General features: G+C 43.4%; 1 protein-coding gene across 1 annotated transcript in view; it reads left to right on the forward strand.

Moving 5' to 3' along the window:
* The first annotated feature begins 3848 nt into the window (after nucleotides 1-3848).
* The window catches only part of LOC144820278 (uncharacterized), a 988894-nt gene continuing 975311 nt past the window's right edge, over nucleotides 3849-17431 (forward strand). The window contains exon 1 of the mRNA XM_078677866.1: nucleotides 3849-3951. Coding sequence (XP_078533992.1) covers nucleotides 3873-3951 — 79 coding nt within the window. The 5' untranslated portion in view covers nucleotides 3849-3872. The remainder of the gene's footprint in view (nucleotides 3952-17431) is intronic.

The raw sequence follows: 17431 nt of genomic DNA on the forward strand, positions 1-17431 counted from the left end.
CAAGTCACTGCCATGGCTAAGATTACAGGAAATCCTAAAAAAACATATTTTGCTCCTAGTCAATTATTAATATTAAATAAGGAGATAAATAAAATTGTTAGGAAGCAATATATTAATAGAACCGGGGAAAATGAGCATTACTTAGCGGTGTTAAAAAGAAGGAGGGTAAGATTGAAATCCAAGATAAAAAGAGAAAAGGAAGACTCTCTATGGATTAAGCTAAGAGAGGCTTCTATTTATAAAAATTCTAGAGATTTCTGGTCCATAATAAGGAAAGGCTGTGGTTCAATAACAACTTCCACTCCCATTGCTATCTCTGAAGATGTCTGGACTCTATTTGTGTCCTCCCTATATGCTTCGAATGGGAAAGGGGGGGATACCGGGGTCCCAGACTCAAATAGTGACTACGGAATGGAACTCCCTACGGAGAAATCCATAGCTACCGTGATAAAGAGTATGCGCTCTTCAGGAGCTATGGGTCCTGACGAACTTCCCATGTCTATAATTAAGCAGGATGATATCACCTGGAGTAGAATTCTCCTTCCAGTATTTCTAGCATGTTTTAAATCACGCTCAGTCCCCCACTCTTGGAGGGGAAGTATATTAATCCGTATTTTTAAAAAGGGTGAACGGGATAATCCTTCTAATTATCGTCTAATAGCGCTATTGGACTCTATAGGAAAAATTTTCGCTAAACTTCTTTTAATGTTAATAATGGAATGGGCAGATTCTAATAATATTTTACCTATGGAACAGACAGGATTTCGAAAAGAGCATGGAACTTTAGACAACCTTACAATTTTACAAGTGATAATGGATAAATATGCTCGTGTTCGAGGTGGTGGCGTATACGAAGCATTTATAGATTTTTCAACTGCGTTTGACAATGTAGACCGTCCAACACTCTGGAAAAAGTTGGCAGCATCAGGGATGCCAGGATATTTACTTGAACTAGTCAAGTCCTTACACTCGAATACATGGTGTAAGGTGCTTCAAGGAGGAGAGAGGGGTCTTTCCCAATCTATCCCCTCTCTGAATGGATTAAAACAAGGATGCATATTGGCGCCCATTTTGTTCTCCTTGTATATGGTTGACCTACCATCGTCTATAGCAGTTTGTGATGGAATAGCTCCTTCAATCGGAGGGTCAACTATATCGATTCTAATGTATGCGGACGATATACTTGTATTAGATTTGACACCGAAGGGTCTATCTAATCGCCTGCATGCACTGAATCAATTTGCTGAAGCTCACTTTATGAAAATTAATAGTTCAAAAAGTAAAATTATGTGCATCTTTGGTAAAAAGAAATGCAGGTCAAGTAATTATAACTGGTCTATTAATGGACAAAGACTTGAGGTGGTCAAAACCTATACCTTTTTAGGTAAATTAATTTCTGCTAACCTTAGTGATAAGCCCCATATTGAGTATAACTCACGTAAAGCGCTGGCTCACGGTTCGGGGCTATGTGCCTTATACAATACTACTGGGAAGAGGCATTTTTCCCTCTTTCTGGATGTATTTAGAGCAAAAATTCCAGCAACACTCTTATATGGAATGGAATTAGTGGAGTTGAATCAATGGGGTTTTATGCATAAAATAGAAGGAAAGGTACTAAGAAAAATTTCTTCTCTTAACACTGCATGTACTACATCTTCATGCAGGTTGGAATTCGGACTTCGAAGTTGTTGGGCACAGGGGTTAGTCGCCCTCGTAAGATGGGTAGCCTGTTTGGCCAGAGGTAAATTAGGTACCCTGAGAGAAATAATTAAAAAAGAACTCCTGGGCAACTTTAAAGAGTACTCGCAGTTAGTAAAAAACTTTAGAAAAGCGGTATCTCTGCTTGAATTGGATGAAAGTACGTTATTCTTACTTTCTCCATCTGAACTCAAGCTTAAACTAAAAAATGCATCCTGGGAGTTCTGTTATAAGACAGATATACTTGCCCATCCTAGACATAAAGAAAGGGAAGCCTTGATAAAAACATATACTCCCAAATCAGCCCAACAATATCTTATTTGGAATATTCCTCATTCTGTCCGTAGATTATGGTACCTGCTAAGATATAATTTGCTACCTCTTAGCAAAATGGTATGGGGTATCTCCTATATGTAATTTTTGTAGTAATGAAGTACAGGATGTTAATCATGTTTTGCTCATTTGTCCGGCATTGCGCCCACTGCGCCACAAATGGTTAAAACCAATTTGTTTACAATTGGGAATTGTAAATGTAAAAATGTTCTTCCATGCACTTTATTGTCCCCCAAATGAAATGTTCTGTTCTAGAATTTTTAAATTTTTTAAAGGCATTTTAGATATTTATTAATGAAATATAGGGAAATGTTGATTGCTTATCTTGTCGATAACTAGTGTTTTCTCCGGTTTTGTGTCGCTATAATTGTATTATTGTTGTATAATTGTGTGTATAACTTTATGTGGCCCTGAATTGAGAGCCAAAACATAATAAATAAAACTTTGAACTTTGACGGAATGGTTCCATCACGGCCCCGCCCGCTCAATAGAACGCGCCGCGCAAAATCAACCCCGCGCAGGCGCGGCGGCCGGGCCGTGACGAAACCATTCCGTCCCCAGCACAGCCCCACCGTGGCTCGAGATGGAATGGTTCCGTCCCGAGCGTGCAAGGGGTTAATGTTTGAAATTTAACTCATACAAATTGCTTGGGGGTCCCCGGCTTCCAGTGGTGACTCAATAGGGGTCCTCAGGAGTCAAAAGTTTGGGAACCATTGCTGTACACTCTATGGTTATTCCCTAGTGTTCATGGGAAATGTAGTTTTTTGTTACCATAATTGGCTGCTGAGCATTTCATTATAAAGAAATGAGAAAAGCATAATAGGAGCCTCCTGTCCTGACATAGAATTATTTAAAGTCAAGCAAACTGAGAAAATGGAAAATCGCCTGGGAGTGCTTTTGGTAAAAGGGGTCGGGTTACTAGTTACCCGCTCAGACAAAGATGAGCATGTAATGTCTGAAGTGATCATTGTTATGCGTGGCAACCCAGGAACACGCTTGGAAATTTAGAAACCGCTACTTCAAGTGACATTACATTAAAATGAAAAAAAAAAGCTCTTAAAAGGAGCGCGCGGTGAAGTCTACCCCTCGCCGCTAATTATTTTAATAAAGTGTCCTGGTAAGAGGCGTCTAATTAAAATAATAATAAATTGAGGAGCAGAGACAGTAGAGCTGCCACAAACGTTTTTATGTTTTGCTTAATAAAAGCAGGAGGCGCCGTGGCGCACACTCACACCGGGCAGCTCTGGACTCGTTATCTCGGTCACCTCGCACTTGTACCTTTTTTCTTGCTCGGAGTATTCCGCAGTCATTTCCAGTCACAATGAGAGAGAAAAAGAGCGGCGAGACTGGAAACAGCCTGTGACATCCGTGACCTGCTAAGTACTCCTTTACTTTATTTGATATAATGGGAAAGGTAATGTGGCAATGGGAAGAAAGAGCTTGGGGCATGCGTCCTCGCAAAAAAGATAAAGCAGCTGAAGCGCGGTTTAGAAGCTTGTCTGCGGCAAGGGGGGGGGCTCTAAGTGTTGGCAACAGAACAGAAGGGCTTTCGAAGGAATTGTTTGGCGGAGGCTCTGAGCAGCCCCACCCGCTTCACGGCCGGTCGTTTACTTCTGGACGCCCTGCGCGTGCGGCGGCCACAGGTGGGAGAGAACCGGGGCAGGGGCGGGGCCTCTCCGCGTCCAGCCCACCGCCAAGGCCCGCCCATTACAGACGTGCGCACCGGTCTATTTAAACCTGTTTTGGCATCGAGTCGAGTTTTTCTCTCTCCTGTTTTGTGGTCGAGGTGCGCTCGCACCCCTTCCTCCCGCACTCCTCGCCGCCGCTCTCTCACTTTCACCATGGGCTGGAGCTGGAAGGAGCGGCTGCTCCTGTGGGTGGCGCTGCTGTGCTGCACCTCCCGGAGCTGGGCTGCTGCAGGTGAGCGCTTCCCGCGCGGGCAGGGGTGGGAACTTACGGGGTGTTGGCCTAGACTAGAGGGTTTTTAGGGGGGCGGCGGCAGGTGAGTGCTCTTTACCTTGCACAGTTAAGGGGTTGACTGCACTTTGGGCAGGGAGTTTGAGCCTACGGGTTGGCTAACAGCAGTGAGTAGTGGAGGAGCTCACTGCCACCAGGCTGACCCTTCAAAATAGGGTCCAGTTGAACCTTTTACTACAGCCATTTCATATTGCTTTAAACTAAGTACTTTTAAATTGATGGTTACCTGACGGGTCGGGTTCGTTGTTCATGTGTTGCTCTCTTTCCAGTTATCGCCTCTTTACACTGGCGGCTCTCAGGTATCACTTGTTCAAGGCAGGTCGCGTCCCTTTGATGCAGCCCCCCCCCCCCCCCCCCAACACTCCACCCCAACACTACACCCCCACCACCACCAGTAGAAACTCCCCTCGGGGGAAGCTGCTCCTGCTCATAACCTCTGTGTCTCTTCAGACCGGTCCACCTGCTGCTACTCGCATTGGCATGGCAAATTATCCAGTTTGTATCCTGCCGAATTTGCAATGAGCGATCCTTTTAAGCCATTCGCAGGGATTCGCGCCTGTTGCCGGGAGATGCATTTATTCCCCCTTACTGGCTGGCAGTGTGATTGCGAACAAGAAAGAAAGACAGCCAGGAGTGAGTCTGGCAAGTGGCACTATAACTTGATACAATATCAATTCATGGCTTTGCCGCCAAAAACGCTATTCATTGTGTGGCTTATAGTTTTGCTTTTAAACACCTCTTTTATGGCCCCAAAATACCAACATGTAACATACTGTTGGCTAATATGCTAGAATTGACAGGTGTTGAATAAGACAAGGACCACCTTCAGAGCTGGGTTTAATATGTTGACAAATTAGCCTAATCCTCAACAACGGCTTGTGTTACAGGTAAAAGAAAATAAACTTTGTTCCCTTGTTTTGTGATGTTTCTCACGTTCTGTATTAAAAAAGCATTTACAATCCATTTTTTAAGTAGTATAAAGCTTTACAGTTTACACCGAGTTTCACAACACCAGGAGTTTGGCATGCTTCACCAGTGTGTTTGGCACTGAGAAGCATCCAGGGGTATTAAACTTTACTGTTTGAGAAGTCGCCTACTTATGGGATCCCTCGTTTGGATCAGGTTATGCCTCCTCGAATTGGCATAATCCTTTTGTTAAACAATCAGATCGATTGTAAAATCATGTACCTAAAATTGGCTTTTGCAGGGGCCTCATTTCCACAATATTACACACTAGGGTTGAGCAAAAGATGTCAATGTGTTGGGCCCGAATACGGGCCCGAATACTGACCCTCTGGGGTGACACTTCTTCAGGGCTATAGGTATTGTAAATCATATATTGTGAAGCAGGGGTGCATGTGGGTTCCATTTTTCAAGGCCCTGTTCCTTGTAGAGGCCTTGTATTGCTGTTTCACGAGGCGGTGGGTATGTGCACCTTTTTTCCCAGTACGGGACACTAATCGGTCTGCACAATGGAACGGAGATACCCGTTCCCTAATAGCATTTTGTAGTATCCTAGCCTGACATGTACTATGCTGTGTCAGTAGAACCCTGCATCTGTGATGTAATATGGAATGTTGGGAGTAGTAAATGTCACTTAGATTGGGGCTGAGCGCCTGGTTAGGTGCTCCTGGTGGGGCTTACAACTATTATATCTCCAACTTGTAACCAACTCCAATAAATTACTTGAAACATCAGGATCATCTGTCTACCTCGTTACTTCACATTTTTTTAAAAAGCCGAGATATAAACTTTAAAAACTAAAGTGCGTTTTCGATGTATTTACTTAAGCACATTTGAAAGCATATTAATTATACCACTGCGCTGGATGACCTTTACTAGGAAAGGGATCCATAACTCTTCTGCTTTGAAATTAGTGACTCAAGAGACCGTCTAGTTTTGTTTCTTCTATGTGAGCCTTCGGTGTAATGTTATGGTGTATTAAAACCTACACAAGAGAGATTTGTGACTGCATCCTGTGCTGAATTATATCAAGTTACACTCCTATGTGGTGATCATGGGAAGTAGGCACAGTGAAGAAAAGTAATTGCTTGGGGTCAGTTTAGTTAAGCTGTGATTGAAACCAGGTTTAGTAGTTACGCTCTGTGTAATTCTGAACCCGGATGGGTATCTTATTCTCTTCCCCTTCTGCCCTGGTGACAGTTTTATTACAGAACGAAGAGGCACGGTCATGGGCATCCTAAAGAATGACTTTATTGTTACTATAGATGGTATGTCATTATGGCCAATTAAATCATATACCTAAAAGGGTTTTGGACTATGTACATCTGACTTGAATTATTTCAATATTCTCTGAAATGTGGTTATCACAAAAAGCACAGTGAAGGAAAGTAATTGCTCAGATCGGGCCTGGTTCCAGGAATTTTTATCTGGATAGGTTATCTGGATAGGCCAAGGGTGTGTCCGGGTGGTCCAATGTGGGCCCTTTTTTTTGTCAATTCTGGAGGTAGCCTCCTCGTTTGTGTGCTTCATTCTGCAGCACACATAGAGGAAAATGCCTGGGGGGGGGGGATTGTTTTTGTGGAGGAAGGTGCCCCTTCCTGCAGTAAAACAACCCTGCATGCAAAGCAGTCACCCTTGTTGCACCATGGTGCAAGGGTGCCTGCATTGGCGCTAGGCAGCCCATTGTGTCAGCACTGGGAAACGGCTGCAATGAGCTGTATTGTGATAAATACGGTGCCAACCTCCTCATGCTACATGTGGGGCACAAAGATGCCAACCAGCCATGGTGCAGGGGCTGGCCTGAGCCCTTAAAGTCAAGGTGCCTGAATGCTACTGACCTGCACTCTGGAACAGTAAGGTTGTTTGAGCCAGCTCCAAGTCCACTGAATGGTGTGGTTGTATCAAATTAGTTCCTAGGTGGGGGCTAAGCTGAGTGTCCGTGTAGTTGTCCTGCTTTGTTTCCTTACAAATTTTTAGTTTATTAGGTTTGTGGTGACAGACTCCCAGTGAAATGGGGTGGTGAGCGGTTTAGACCTGCAGCACTGGAAGGCGGTGTGGGATGTTTTGGGGAACAGTAGCAGGCAATGTAGGTTTTGCAATACTGTTTTGCTGGTTGGGATGTGGTGAGGTGTGGATGGATGTGTGGCTGATGGTGCAATGTTGAGTTTGATGGTGAGGCACAATACGCGGCAATTGTTTACCACCATGGTTGGTGATTCTGGGACATTGACGGAGGGCCACCTCTTGAGCCTTTAATGAAATGACAATGATGTGGGGTGCAAGCTCAAACAGGGACTTATATGCCAGTATCTAATGACTTCCACCTTTTTTGGATTGCCTATGTACAGGGGTATAGTGAGCTTTCCCCGTCCCACCCCTGGCTTTAGGAACTACAGCAGGGGTGAAGCACTTGACCCTTCTGTCTGCAACTCTGCAGACAAAGGCTCAGCTCATAATTAATGTGAAAAAGTGAATAAGTGAAGGGATGGGTGGCTGGCTAGATGGATTAGTGAAAGGGTGAATGGATGAATGAAAGGGTGGATGGATAAGGAGAGAAAGGATGGACGGATAAGTGGATGGATGGATGCGAGAAGGTAAATACATGGATGTATGGGTGGAAGGATAGATGGACGGGTAAATGGATGAGTGGATGGATGAGTGAAAGGGTGGATAGGTGAGTGAATGGGTGGATGGATGAGTGAAGTGATGGGAGGATTTATGAATTGATAAGTGAGAGGATGAAACAATGGATGGATAAGTGAAAGGGTGGATGTAAGGCTGGATGAGTGAGTGCAGGGGAGGGTAAATGGACAAAGAGTGGATAGATGAGTGAAGGAGTAAAAGGATGGATGAGTGACAAAGTGAAAGGGTGGATGGATGAGAGAAAGGATGCATGGATGAGTGAGAGGCTAAATGGATGAGTGAAAGGATGGATGAATGATAGGGTCAATGGATGGATTCATGAGTGGATGAGTGGATGGATGGATGGATGGATGGATGACTAAGTGAAAGGGGACAGAGAAAGAGAGGATGGATGGATGACAAAGGGTGAATGGGTGGATGAGTGGGTGAAAGTATGGCTGGATTGGTGAAAGGTTAAATGGCTAAATGGATGAGTGAATGGATGGATGAGTGGAAGAGTGGATGGATGAGTGTACGAATGGATAGGGTGAAAGGATGAATGGAGGTATGGGTGGGTGAATGGGTGGGTGAATGGGTGGGTGAATGGGTGGGTGAATGGGTGGGTGAATGGGTGGGTGAATGGGTGGGTGGAGGGATAGATGATGGATGAAAGGATAGATGATGGATAGGCTTGCAAATGGTTGAATATTGATATGGATGGGCACACAGATGGAAAGACAGAATTAAAGGTGAAAGATTGAATGATGGATGAAAGAATGATTACACCTTGTAACCCCCATTATCTTAGTAACATTTCCTTTATATTGACTTTCACGTTTACATGAGTCATTGTCTCTGTATGATGTGTGCGTGTGGTAATGCACTCCGACACCCTGTCCTACTTACTTGGGATGAGTAGCACTAGGAAAGAAATTAAATACACATGAGAGAGGGTCTTTGTGGAGATTAGGGGCACCATTGGAGGTTGGGTGCAATGCTGGACTGGCTGGACCGGGCATCCTGCGTTTCCCTGGGTGGCTGGAAAGGTAGGGTGGGGGGAGGACCTGCACATTTGCTCAAAGCTGCGCATACTGAAAAACCATGAAGTGCACAATTGGCTCTACCTAATATAAACTTATTTTCACTTGTACTTAAGTGGTTGTCTATGTACTTACTGATATACTTTTGTGCAACCTCCTCTGATGTGTCTGTAAAACGTACCTTTTGTCCTGAATTCCAACTTCTTGTCCTTAATTTTTGTCCTGAATTTTGACCCTTTGTCCTGAATTTTTACACTCACTGTCCTGAATTTGCACCCATGCCAGTTGGCCACCCTAACTAGAGCTGATTAAGTGGGTTGCGAAGCGCTGTAAAATACTTCACGTACAAGAATCGAGATAGAAGCAGAAGAATGTGTAGGGACCGGCCTAATACAGAATGATGCAGCCAGTCCCATGCGGTGCCTTCTTGACGCCACTGACAAGGGCTTTACGTGGTATGCAAAAAGCGGGGGTCTCTGAAAGTGGGGTGGTCTGTGTAATTAAGGGCGTGACTTAAAGAAGTAAACGAAATTTCTGTGATTCTGATACCAATTGGTATTTTGGTTCCTCTCGGAGCTTTCTGTACTTGTATCCAGAAATATAACACAACTGACAAACCTAAAATCAGCCAGGACTACTGGTTTTATCAATGATCGTTAGCTCTTCAAGATAAATAAGTAACAGCAATTATTTTGCTATAAATAATTACTATTGATTTTTTTAAATATGGGACCTGTGGAAGCTGTAGTGATCTTAAGAGTGTTTTAATCACTCAAACACACAACACACCCACTCTCCTATAAACACTATTTTATTTTGCCTTATCAGCCTTTAGACAGCTGTGCATCTCCAGCGCAAACATTACACAAAATGGCAACTGGAATAGTGACCAATTGCTCTGTGCGCTCTACAGAGGCCAACGATTGGATGGCTGTCTTCTGAACAACTTTTTTGACCCAGTAACAGGAAGGTTGTAGGATTATTGAACCGTGTGGATGATGAGGCGGCGTGAGTGGCTGGGTGCCCCGACAGCTGGTGCCTGGGCGGCTTTTGTTGATTGGCCGTTTTACCATAAAGGCACTTTCTAGTTACTGATAAGGCCCTGCATAGGGTGTGTGGGTAGCACCTCTCTCGCCCGGGAGTAAGGGTGGAGCTATGCCTGGGGCGCACAGTGTCTCCTGCTCCGTGTAGGCAGGGGACACGTCATAAATTTGAACCACGGGTGGTGGCTGGGGGTGCAGTCACAGGTAGGGGTTCATGGGTGGGACACGTCGGTACATGCAGGTAGGTGCATGGATGCAGAGATGTTTAACGCATGGGCAAAGTGGGCTCTGGCCCAGGGCCCCAGCCTTTCAAGTGGCCCCCTTACAGAGCCAGTTCTGTCCTGCAGAGTCTTGCCCTGATGACTGACTAATTGTTAAACTAATTATTTTAAATAGTTTACCTTTAATTTATTTTTAATGTGGGTGATGTGTGAGTCTATTATGGGCATATTGCAGCCAAATGTTGGGTATAGGTTTCCTCAAACATCCATAAATATTTTTCTTTTAGATCAAAACCAGACCCCATGTATGAGAAAAGGGAGCTGCTGCTGTTACAATATTGAAAACCCACATCACTGTTCCAGAATTTTTAGAAATGAACACATTTAGAATTTGGATGAGTGAGTGAGCCTGTGCATTTTCCTTGACCTGGCCAAAGATGGCATAACAGAGCTGAAATAGGATCAGAAATTCAAAACTGTTCTGAACAAGGGCCCCCAAAATCAGTTTGGTCCTGGGCCCCCAAATTCCTTAAGATGTGTCTGATCACTGGGTTAACACTCCTACTTAGTGGCCTATAAATGCACATTCCAGGCCTGTAACTCAGAGGGCCCCCGTCTCCGTTCTAGGGCTGGCTCGTGGCTCTGACTGAAGAGAAACAATGTCAGTTGATACTTTGTTTCTCTTCAGTCAGAGCGAGGAGCTCAGAGCAGGCTGCAGACTGCTCCTGCTTTAGAGGGGGAGAGGCTTGCTTTAGCGCAAGCCTCTCTCCCATAGCTCTCTACGGAAGAGCTGAGGGGGATGGGGCCCCCTTCATTTACTGAAGCCTGAGGGCCCCCCCTGCACCGCAGGGGCTGCAGGGGTTTGTTATGCCCCTGTCCAGACCACTTCTCGCTGCTGACTGCCCCTGCATTACTCTGCTGGGACTTCATGGGGCCTGGCTCAAGCCTGGTGGGTGAAAACAGACCACTGTAGTGCAACCGCCCTTCGTTTTATTGTGATTGGTGTTGGGAAATTTCGGGCTGAACGTCACACCTTCATGCTGCAGAAGGTCAAGGCAGCACCAGTTGCAGTGAGTCCATGGTAATGGGCTCATCCTAGTCACAAAACCAGCTGACAGGCCATGCCCTCACCCCTGATCTGGAATGGCTATGCTACACCTCATTGAAAGTTGTAGTGGCCCCAGGTTGTCTACATCCGTTTATTTAACTGATCGGCCGCACGCAGCTTTGGGGGTTTGTGTAATGCTGACTCTCAGCATGTAGGAGCTGGTTGGCTATCTACACAGTGTGTGCCCCAGTAACAGTGCAGAACCTCTGTTACAACAGACCTATTATAGGAAAACGTGTAGGTTCTGTCAGAACTATTTTAGGCAATCTGTTTTTTTCTTTTTGAAAGTTTGTATTTTCAGTTTATTGTGCTTTTCCTTCGCTAGTACAAGTAATCCTCAGAAGAACAAAGTGGGCAAAGAGGAATTTTCAGTTTCAGCACACATCCTCCCAATCTGTAATTCTTCAGTGTGTGCAGTTCTGTAGTTTGGGAAATATGTTCGAAGTACTGGTTATAGGACCAGTTAAAGGTAGCAGGAGACTCCCTCATGGATGTGTAGACCCTCACTCACTGAATTGGAATTACCCAATGAGAAACTCAAAGGGGCTCTATCGGCAGAACTTGTCTCTGCCAAATGCTCAGGGAGTAACCTTGCCACTGGCAGTCGCCCATGAATCTGCAGTAGCGGCTTCTAGTAGACTACACTAGGTACCTGATTAAAATGCTCTAAGGATTCCCAAAGCACCTTTATTATTGGTGGGTGCTCTTGTTCAGGGTTAAAAACAGAAGGAACTTGCACAGTAATCTTGGAGTTCATTATAGTCTTCTTATGTCTTGCCACGTGTGCCCGCTTGTGCAGTAATAATTCATCAGGACCATAGAGATATGTAACATAATCTACTATGGTGGTGTTAGACCGGGCATCTTTGGAGTGCTTCCCCTGTCTGTTTTCGGACCTCCAGTTTTTGATTGTATGCTGGAGTTAGTTTTTTTTGCTGATTTAGTCTCTGCGCACGGTTTCACTACTATTCCTTGCTAGGGTGCAAGTGCGCCTACTGTAAATTGTTATGATTGTTTTTCCATGATTGGCTTATTTGATTTACTGCTAAGAACATAGAAAAATGCACTGCGTGTGCCCAGGGCCTGTAAATCAAATGCTACTAGTGGGCCTGTGGCACTGAATGTGCTTTTCAGGCAAGTAGTCTTTCAAAGATGTCTCAGACCTGGCACTGCAGTGTCTGTGCTTGCAGTTTAAGCTTCCATGCCGACCTGGGAAGTGCCCCCACTTCCCAAGCCTAACCCTTAACTTTTATTACATATGCCACCCCTAAGGTAGGCCCAAAGTATCTCCATGGCAGGATGCAGCAGGACTTTAAGTGGGCCGGGTCTCACCGGGTCTGGGCACAGCAGTTTTTTTTGAGGGGGTGGCTCGAAACTGGTCTCTATCGGGCTGTTTTGTGCCATGGCACAGGCGGTTGTTTTTTTCCAGACTGCATTAATAGCAGGCATATCGATGTGCGCTGCTCACACTGCTAACTTCTCACTTCTTTTCTGATTCAGGAAAAATGGAACATAGAGCCCTTTTTGATAAATGTTTTTAAAGTAATCTGCGCTCCGCTAACCCCTCTAGAAGAGGGAGAGCAAAAGGAGGTTTAGCAACTTTAATAGCGGTTACTGCACCCCTGATAGTGAAAGATGTTAACATCAATTCACAATACTATCAGCTGATACAGCTATTTTCGGAAGGGAAACAATTATTTTTTGACAGCACTAAATAGAGGGCAATTAAAGACTTAGAGGTGGATCTAGAGAATTTTGTAAGGGAACGGGGGGGGGGCGGAGTATATAGTTATGTGGGGTGGTGATTTTAACTGGGAAATTTGTGGTATTCCAGTGGGAGAACAATGTGGTCTTAGACAGTTTTGGGGGCAGAATTCCACATTTTCCACACAATACATATGGGGAAGTAATAAATATTATTTTTAAATATAATCTAGTAATTATGAAACCAGAAAATTTAGAGGGTGAACCTGCGATCTCCTCCTATGTAGGTGAGCGAGGTTCATCGAATATAGATCATTTTATTATATCAGCTAAGTGTAAAGACCTGGTGGAAAACATTTTTAAATCAGTGAATCTGCTTAGTGACAAGCATCCACTTATATTGGGGCTTACTTTCGGCCTGGGCCATCAACATAGGGGTAAGACCACATATACAGACCTAAAACTGCAAGGAAATAATGGAGTATTCATTAAATGGTCAGGCGTTGATCCAACCACTTTACTGGATAACTTAAAAGGGAAACATCAAAAGGATATTGACATCTGTTTGGATAGCTCCTTTACAGATTTGCACATTGTAAATGCCTTTCACAATATCACCACTGAAATAACGAGTGATTTGACTGCAAAAAAAGAAAAGATATGCGATGACGCTAGATGGTTTAATAGAGAATGCTCTAGGGTAAACAGGGATCTAAAAATAGCCCTCAAATTAAAACCAAGAGACTGTGCTAAAATAAGCACTCTGAGGAAGGAGTATAAATTACTTTTAAAAATAAGGAAAAGCGAAATCCGAGAAGACGCCTGGGCGAGTTTAATTCAGGCAATTAGAAATGCAACATTATTTTGGCATACCGTAGATCGCCCACAAGATCTGGTCTCGTGGGAAGCAGAGTAGGTTACCGGCAAGGAGAGAATCCTCACAAATATTTTGCAGACATCTAGTCCCCCGATCTGACCATGAGGCTCAGTACAGCCTTGTTGAAACAGAACGACAGAACATTATTTTATTTCGTATGTATATGGTTTCTATTTAATGCTCATTGACAGGCATATTGTTTATTATTTTTTCACTGCAGTTTGGAGTGGTACACACAGGCCTGGTCCCTGTGGTGTCCTGAGGAAGAGTTAAGGGGTAAGCTCGAATCATGTTGGCACTCTACTAGGACTCCTGACTCATTGCTAACCAGGCGAACCTAGAGACCCACCCCACTTTTAATATATCAACTAGGAGCAAGAATAAAGTAATTCCGCCCACTAGTTATGCATTTTTAATTCACACCACTCCACACACCCACCACTCCACACATAGTTCCTCACTAAAAGTGCTCCTACATATTTTCGCAAGTCGCAGCATGCCTCAAACCGCAGCGGGTTGGGATGGCCCCTATGATGAAGCATGTCACCGTGAGGAAACTCCGGTGAGTGAGGGGACTCAGAAATTTTTCCTTTCAAGATTACATCTATCACTGATGGTAATCTACTCTACCAGCTAGGTTCTTTATCCAACACCTCAGATTTTTTGTTTTCATAAGGGGGGGATTCTAAATCTGTTTTGTAGACCTCACCAGCGCGTTTGACTTTGTCAATCACGCCAAATTGTGGCAAACCCTTAGTTAGGAGCACCAAATGATATTGTTATATATTTGTCCCAAATTTACACCTTTTTAACCTCAAGAGTACATTTTGGTATGAGGGGCGAATGTACACGGGATTTTATAGTTGCATGTGGCGTATGCCAAAGATGTGTACTGGCACCATTGTTCTCACTATATATTAATAATGTGGATTTTTTTTGCAAAATGCAGATTGCCCAAAAGTAGGCACACACTACTCCAGTATTACTCTACGCAGACGATGCTGTCCTTTTATCAAGGACCGCGAATGGACTACAATGTCTAATTGAGAACTTTGCTCAGTACATGTCAGAAAAGGATTTACGGTTAAATATTACCAACACCTTTGTCATGACTTGTGGAAAGACTAAATTGAAGCATAGACAACATAATGTGGGAGGTGTAGTCACAGGTAGTGTGTCAACCTTTGCTTACCTGGGCTTGCTTTTTAATAAAGGGCAGCTGGAAACCTCACATCGATTCATGTAACTTGAAATTCTTAATCGCTGAGGAAATCTTTAGATTTTCAGCCAAAATGGGAAATAAGCCCGTGAGGGAGATACTTTCTCTGTATAGAACCAAGTGTGTGACTGGTGCCTGGTATGGGGCTACAATATGGGGGAGATTAAACATCCCATTCCAACAAATACAAGAAAATACATTATTAAAGAGAACTGGCAGTACTAAATTCTAGAGCCAATTACATTGTACATAAAGAATTGGCTGTATCATATGTGATCCAATTAGAATAGAGTCTTACTTTTTGGCGAGGGTTGTGGGCAAAAGAGACAAAATTTACAAACGATATAATAAAGGATTACCTGGCCCTGAATCACTGGAAAAAAATACCCATGGCTTGAGTATATCCAAAACCTACTGATCGATTGTATGATAGATTTCGATGAAGGGGATCCAACATCTATACAAGAGATCAGTAAAAATGATTTTAAGTTCAGATATATCTCGGCCATGGACTATGTTAGAACTGATGAGGCTAAACAAAAAAAGTGTTACCACCTATTGTCAAATCCCTTCAATGCATGGTATACATGAATCCCTTACAATGATAGGAAATACCCAACACAGATTTTATGGTTCAGATTTGGCACAATACACTATATAACTTAATTTTGTGACAGAGAAGGGACCTTATGACCTACCAGATTGCCCATGTAATGGAAAAACCCCCAGTACATGCTACATTTCATTTTGTTCGGCACTTTGTACAGCGATATCCGCAAATCTGTTTTAAAACCTCTCTTCCTAACAAATAGACTGTATAATTATAAAAATGCTTTTAACTTTCTATGTAGCTTGGATAACCTGAAGACCATGTGTGCTGTTCGCTTCATAGTAAGGGCAGTTAGGAAAAGAAAGCAATTATAACATCTAAACGTGTTATTATACGAGAAATCTGATATTAGCTGTGTTATAAAATATGTGCAGACACTACATTTTTAAATCCCCCTTACTGATCTTTGTATAGTGGTTTTATATGTAGTCTTTCCACAGTATGCATGTGTCACATAGTCTATTTTATTCTGGATTTATTGTATTCCTGTGTAAATGAAGAACTATAATTAGATTGAATGAATTTGTAAAATATACACCTTTTATATTATCCCCTGGTAATGCATCATGCGTTGATTTGCCCATAAAATACAATATATCTATCGTTGCAGCTAATGTGTTTTAGAATATTTTTAGCAGTATGAACATGGTTGAGATTATTGTACTCTATTAGTACCCCTCTGACTCTTAATATATATTTTGATTTCTGATTCCCTGGCATCTCTATAAATAACTGCAAATGATCTGAATTTTTTAAATTGTATACTGTACCCTTGATCAATTTTATTCTTCTTTTCAGAAGTATGCTTTTATGGATGTACATTTTACACCGAATAAAGTGGTTTTGACTTGATAGGTTAATACTGACGTTTTATAGGCGAACCTAAACCTTTAACATTCAATGATACAAATGATACAATTTGCAAAGTCATCTAAATTGTAATAAACAGGTTAAATTAAGTTAGAAATCAAAAGAGAAAGGAGTAATAAGACAGAGTATAAACATAATGCAAAGACCAAAAAAATGGCAGCACTTCATAACAGACTTTCAGATAATGCTTTCTTTGGCAATAAAGACCCTTAAAGCGAGCAAACTAGTGTAAACAGCTCCAATACCCTTGGCTGTATTTGCGCTACAAAAAACTGCTAATATAAATTGTACCAGAACGTTTTGAGAATTGCCAAATTATAAAAACAACCTATACCAAGCTGTGGATACTGGTTAGAATTACGTAGGGAAGGGGAATCTTCAAGCATTTGTTCGGACTTTATCAACTCTTGTTAGAAATGGGGATCTCTAGTTGGCAGCGGCTGGTGCTGAGGTCCAAATGGGGATCCTTCTTCCTAAGTCAGAGTAAGGGGGCTACACCCTTTGATAACCCCTGCTCAACTCTGTGGTAATGTAGCATGAGCAACAGGCCTATCTGAGGCAGTGTGTGAAGCATTTGACCATACACAATAGGAGAGACGTTAAAACGGACACCACGTAGTTATAGAAAAATAGTTATCTTTATACAGACTGAACACGAGGCTAAAAGCACGGAAGGAGCCACAATGCACATAATCAGATTTTTTTGAAGCAATAAAGGCACTCAAAGGGTGTGGAACAGACTGAGTTCGAGGTCCACGCGACCCGGTGATGCACAATGTACATGAGATTTAAAGGGGCACGGCACGCAGCCTCACAAGGATGATGACAGGCAGTGATGACAGGCGGACTCGCAGCGGCCACAGCTCCCTGCTGTAGCTGTCCGTGGCGTGCACTCATGATAATCCTGGGACAGGGCTTAAAGGCGGGCACCCAGTGGCACATGCATGTGGTAACAAGATCCTTGAAGTGGTGACTAGTGTGGGCACTCATCGGCACAGCTCCTCAGCTACCCACAATAGCGATAGCTATGATTTTCGTAGGATGGCAAATGCAGGCACACAGCGACCCAGCTGCTCTGCTGCAGCAACCCACAATAGTGATGATTCTTGTAGGACGGCAAATGTGGGCTCTCAGCGGCACAGCTCC

The sequence above is a fragment of the Lissotriton helveticus genome, chromosome 2_1 (genome assembly GCF_964261635.1).
Source record: "Lissotriton helveticus chromosome 2_1, aLisHel1.1, whole genome shotgun sequence".
In the NCBI taxonomy this organism is placed as follows: domain Eukaryota; kingdom Metazoa; phylum Chordata; class Amphibia; order Caudata; family Salamandridae; genus Lissotriton; species Lissotriton helveticus.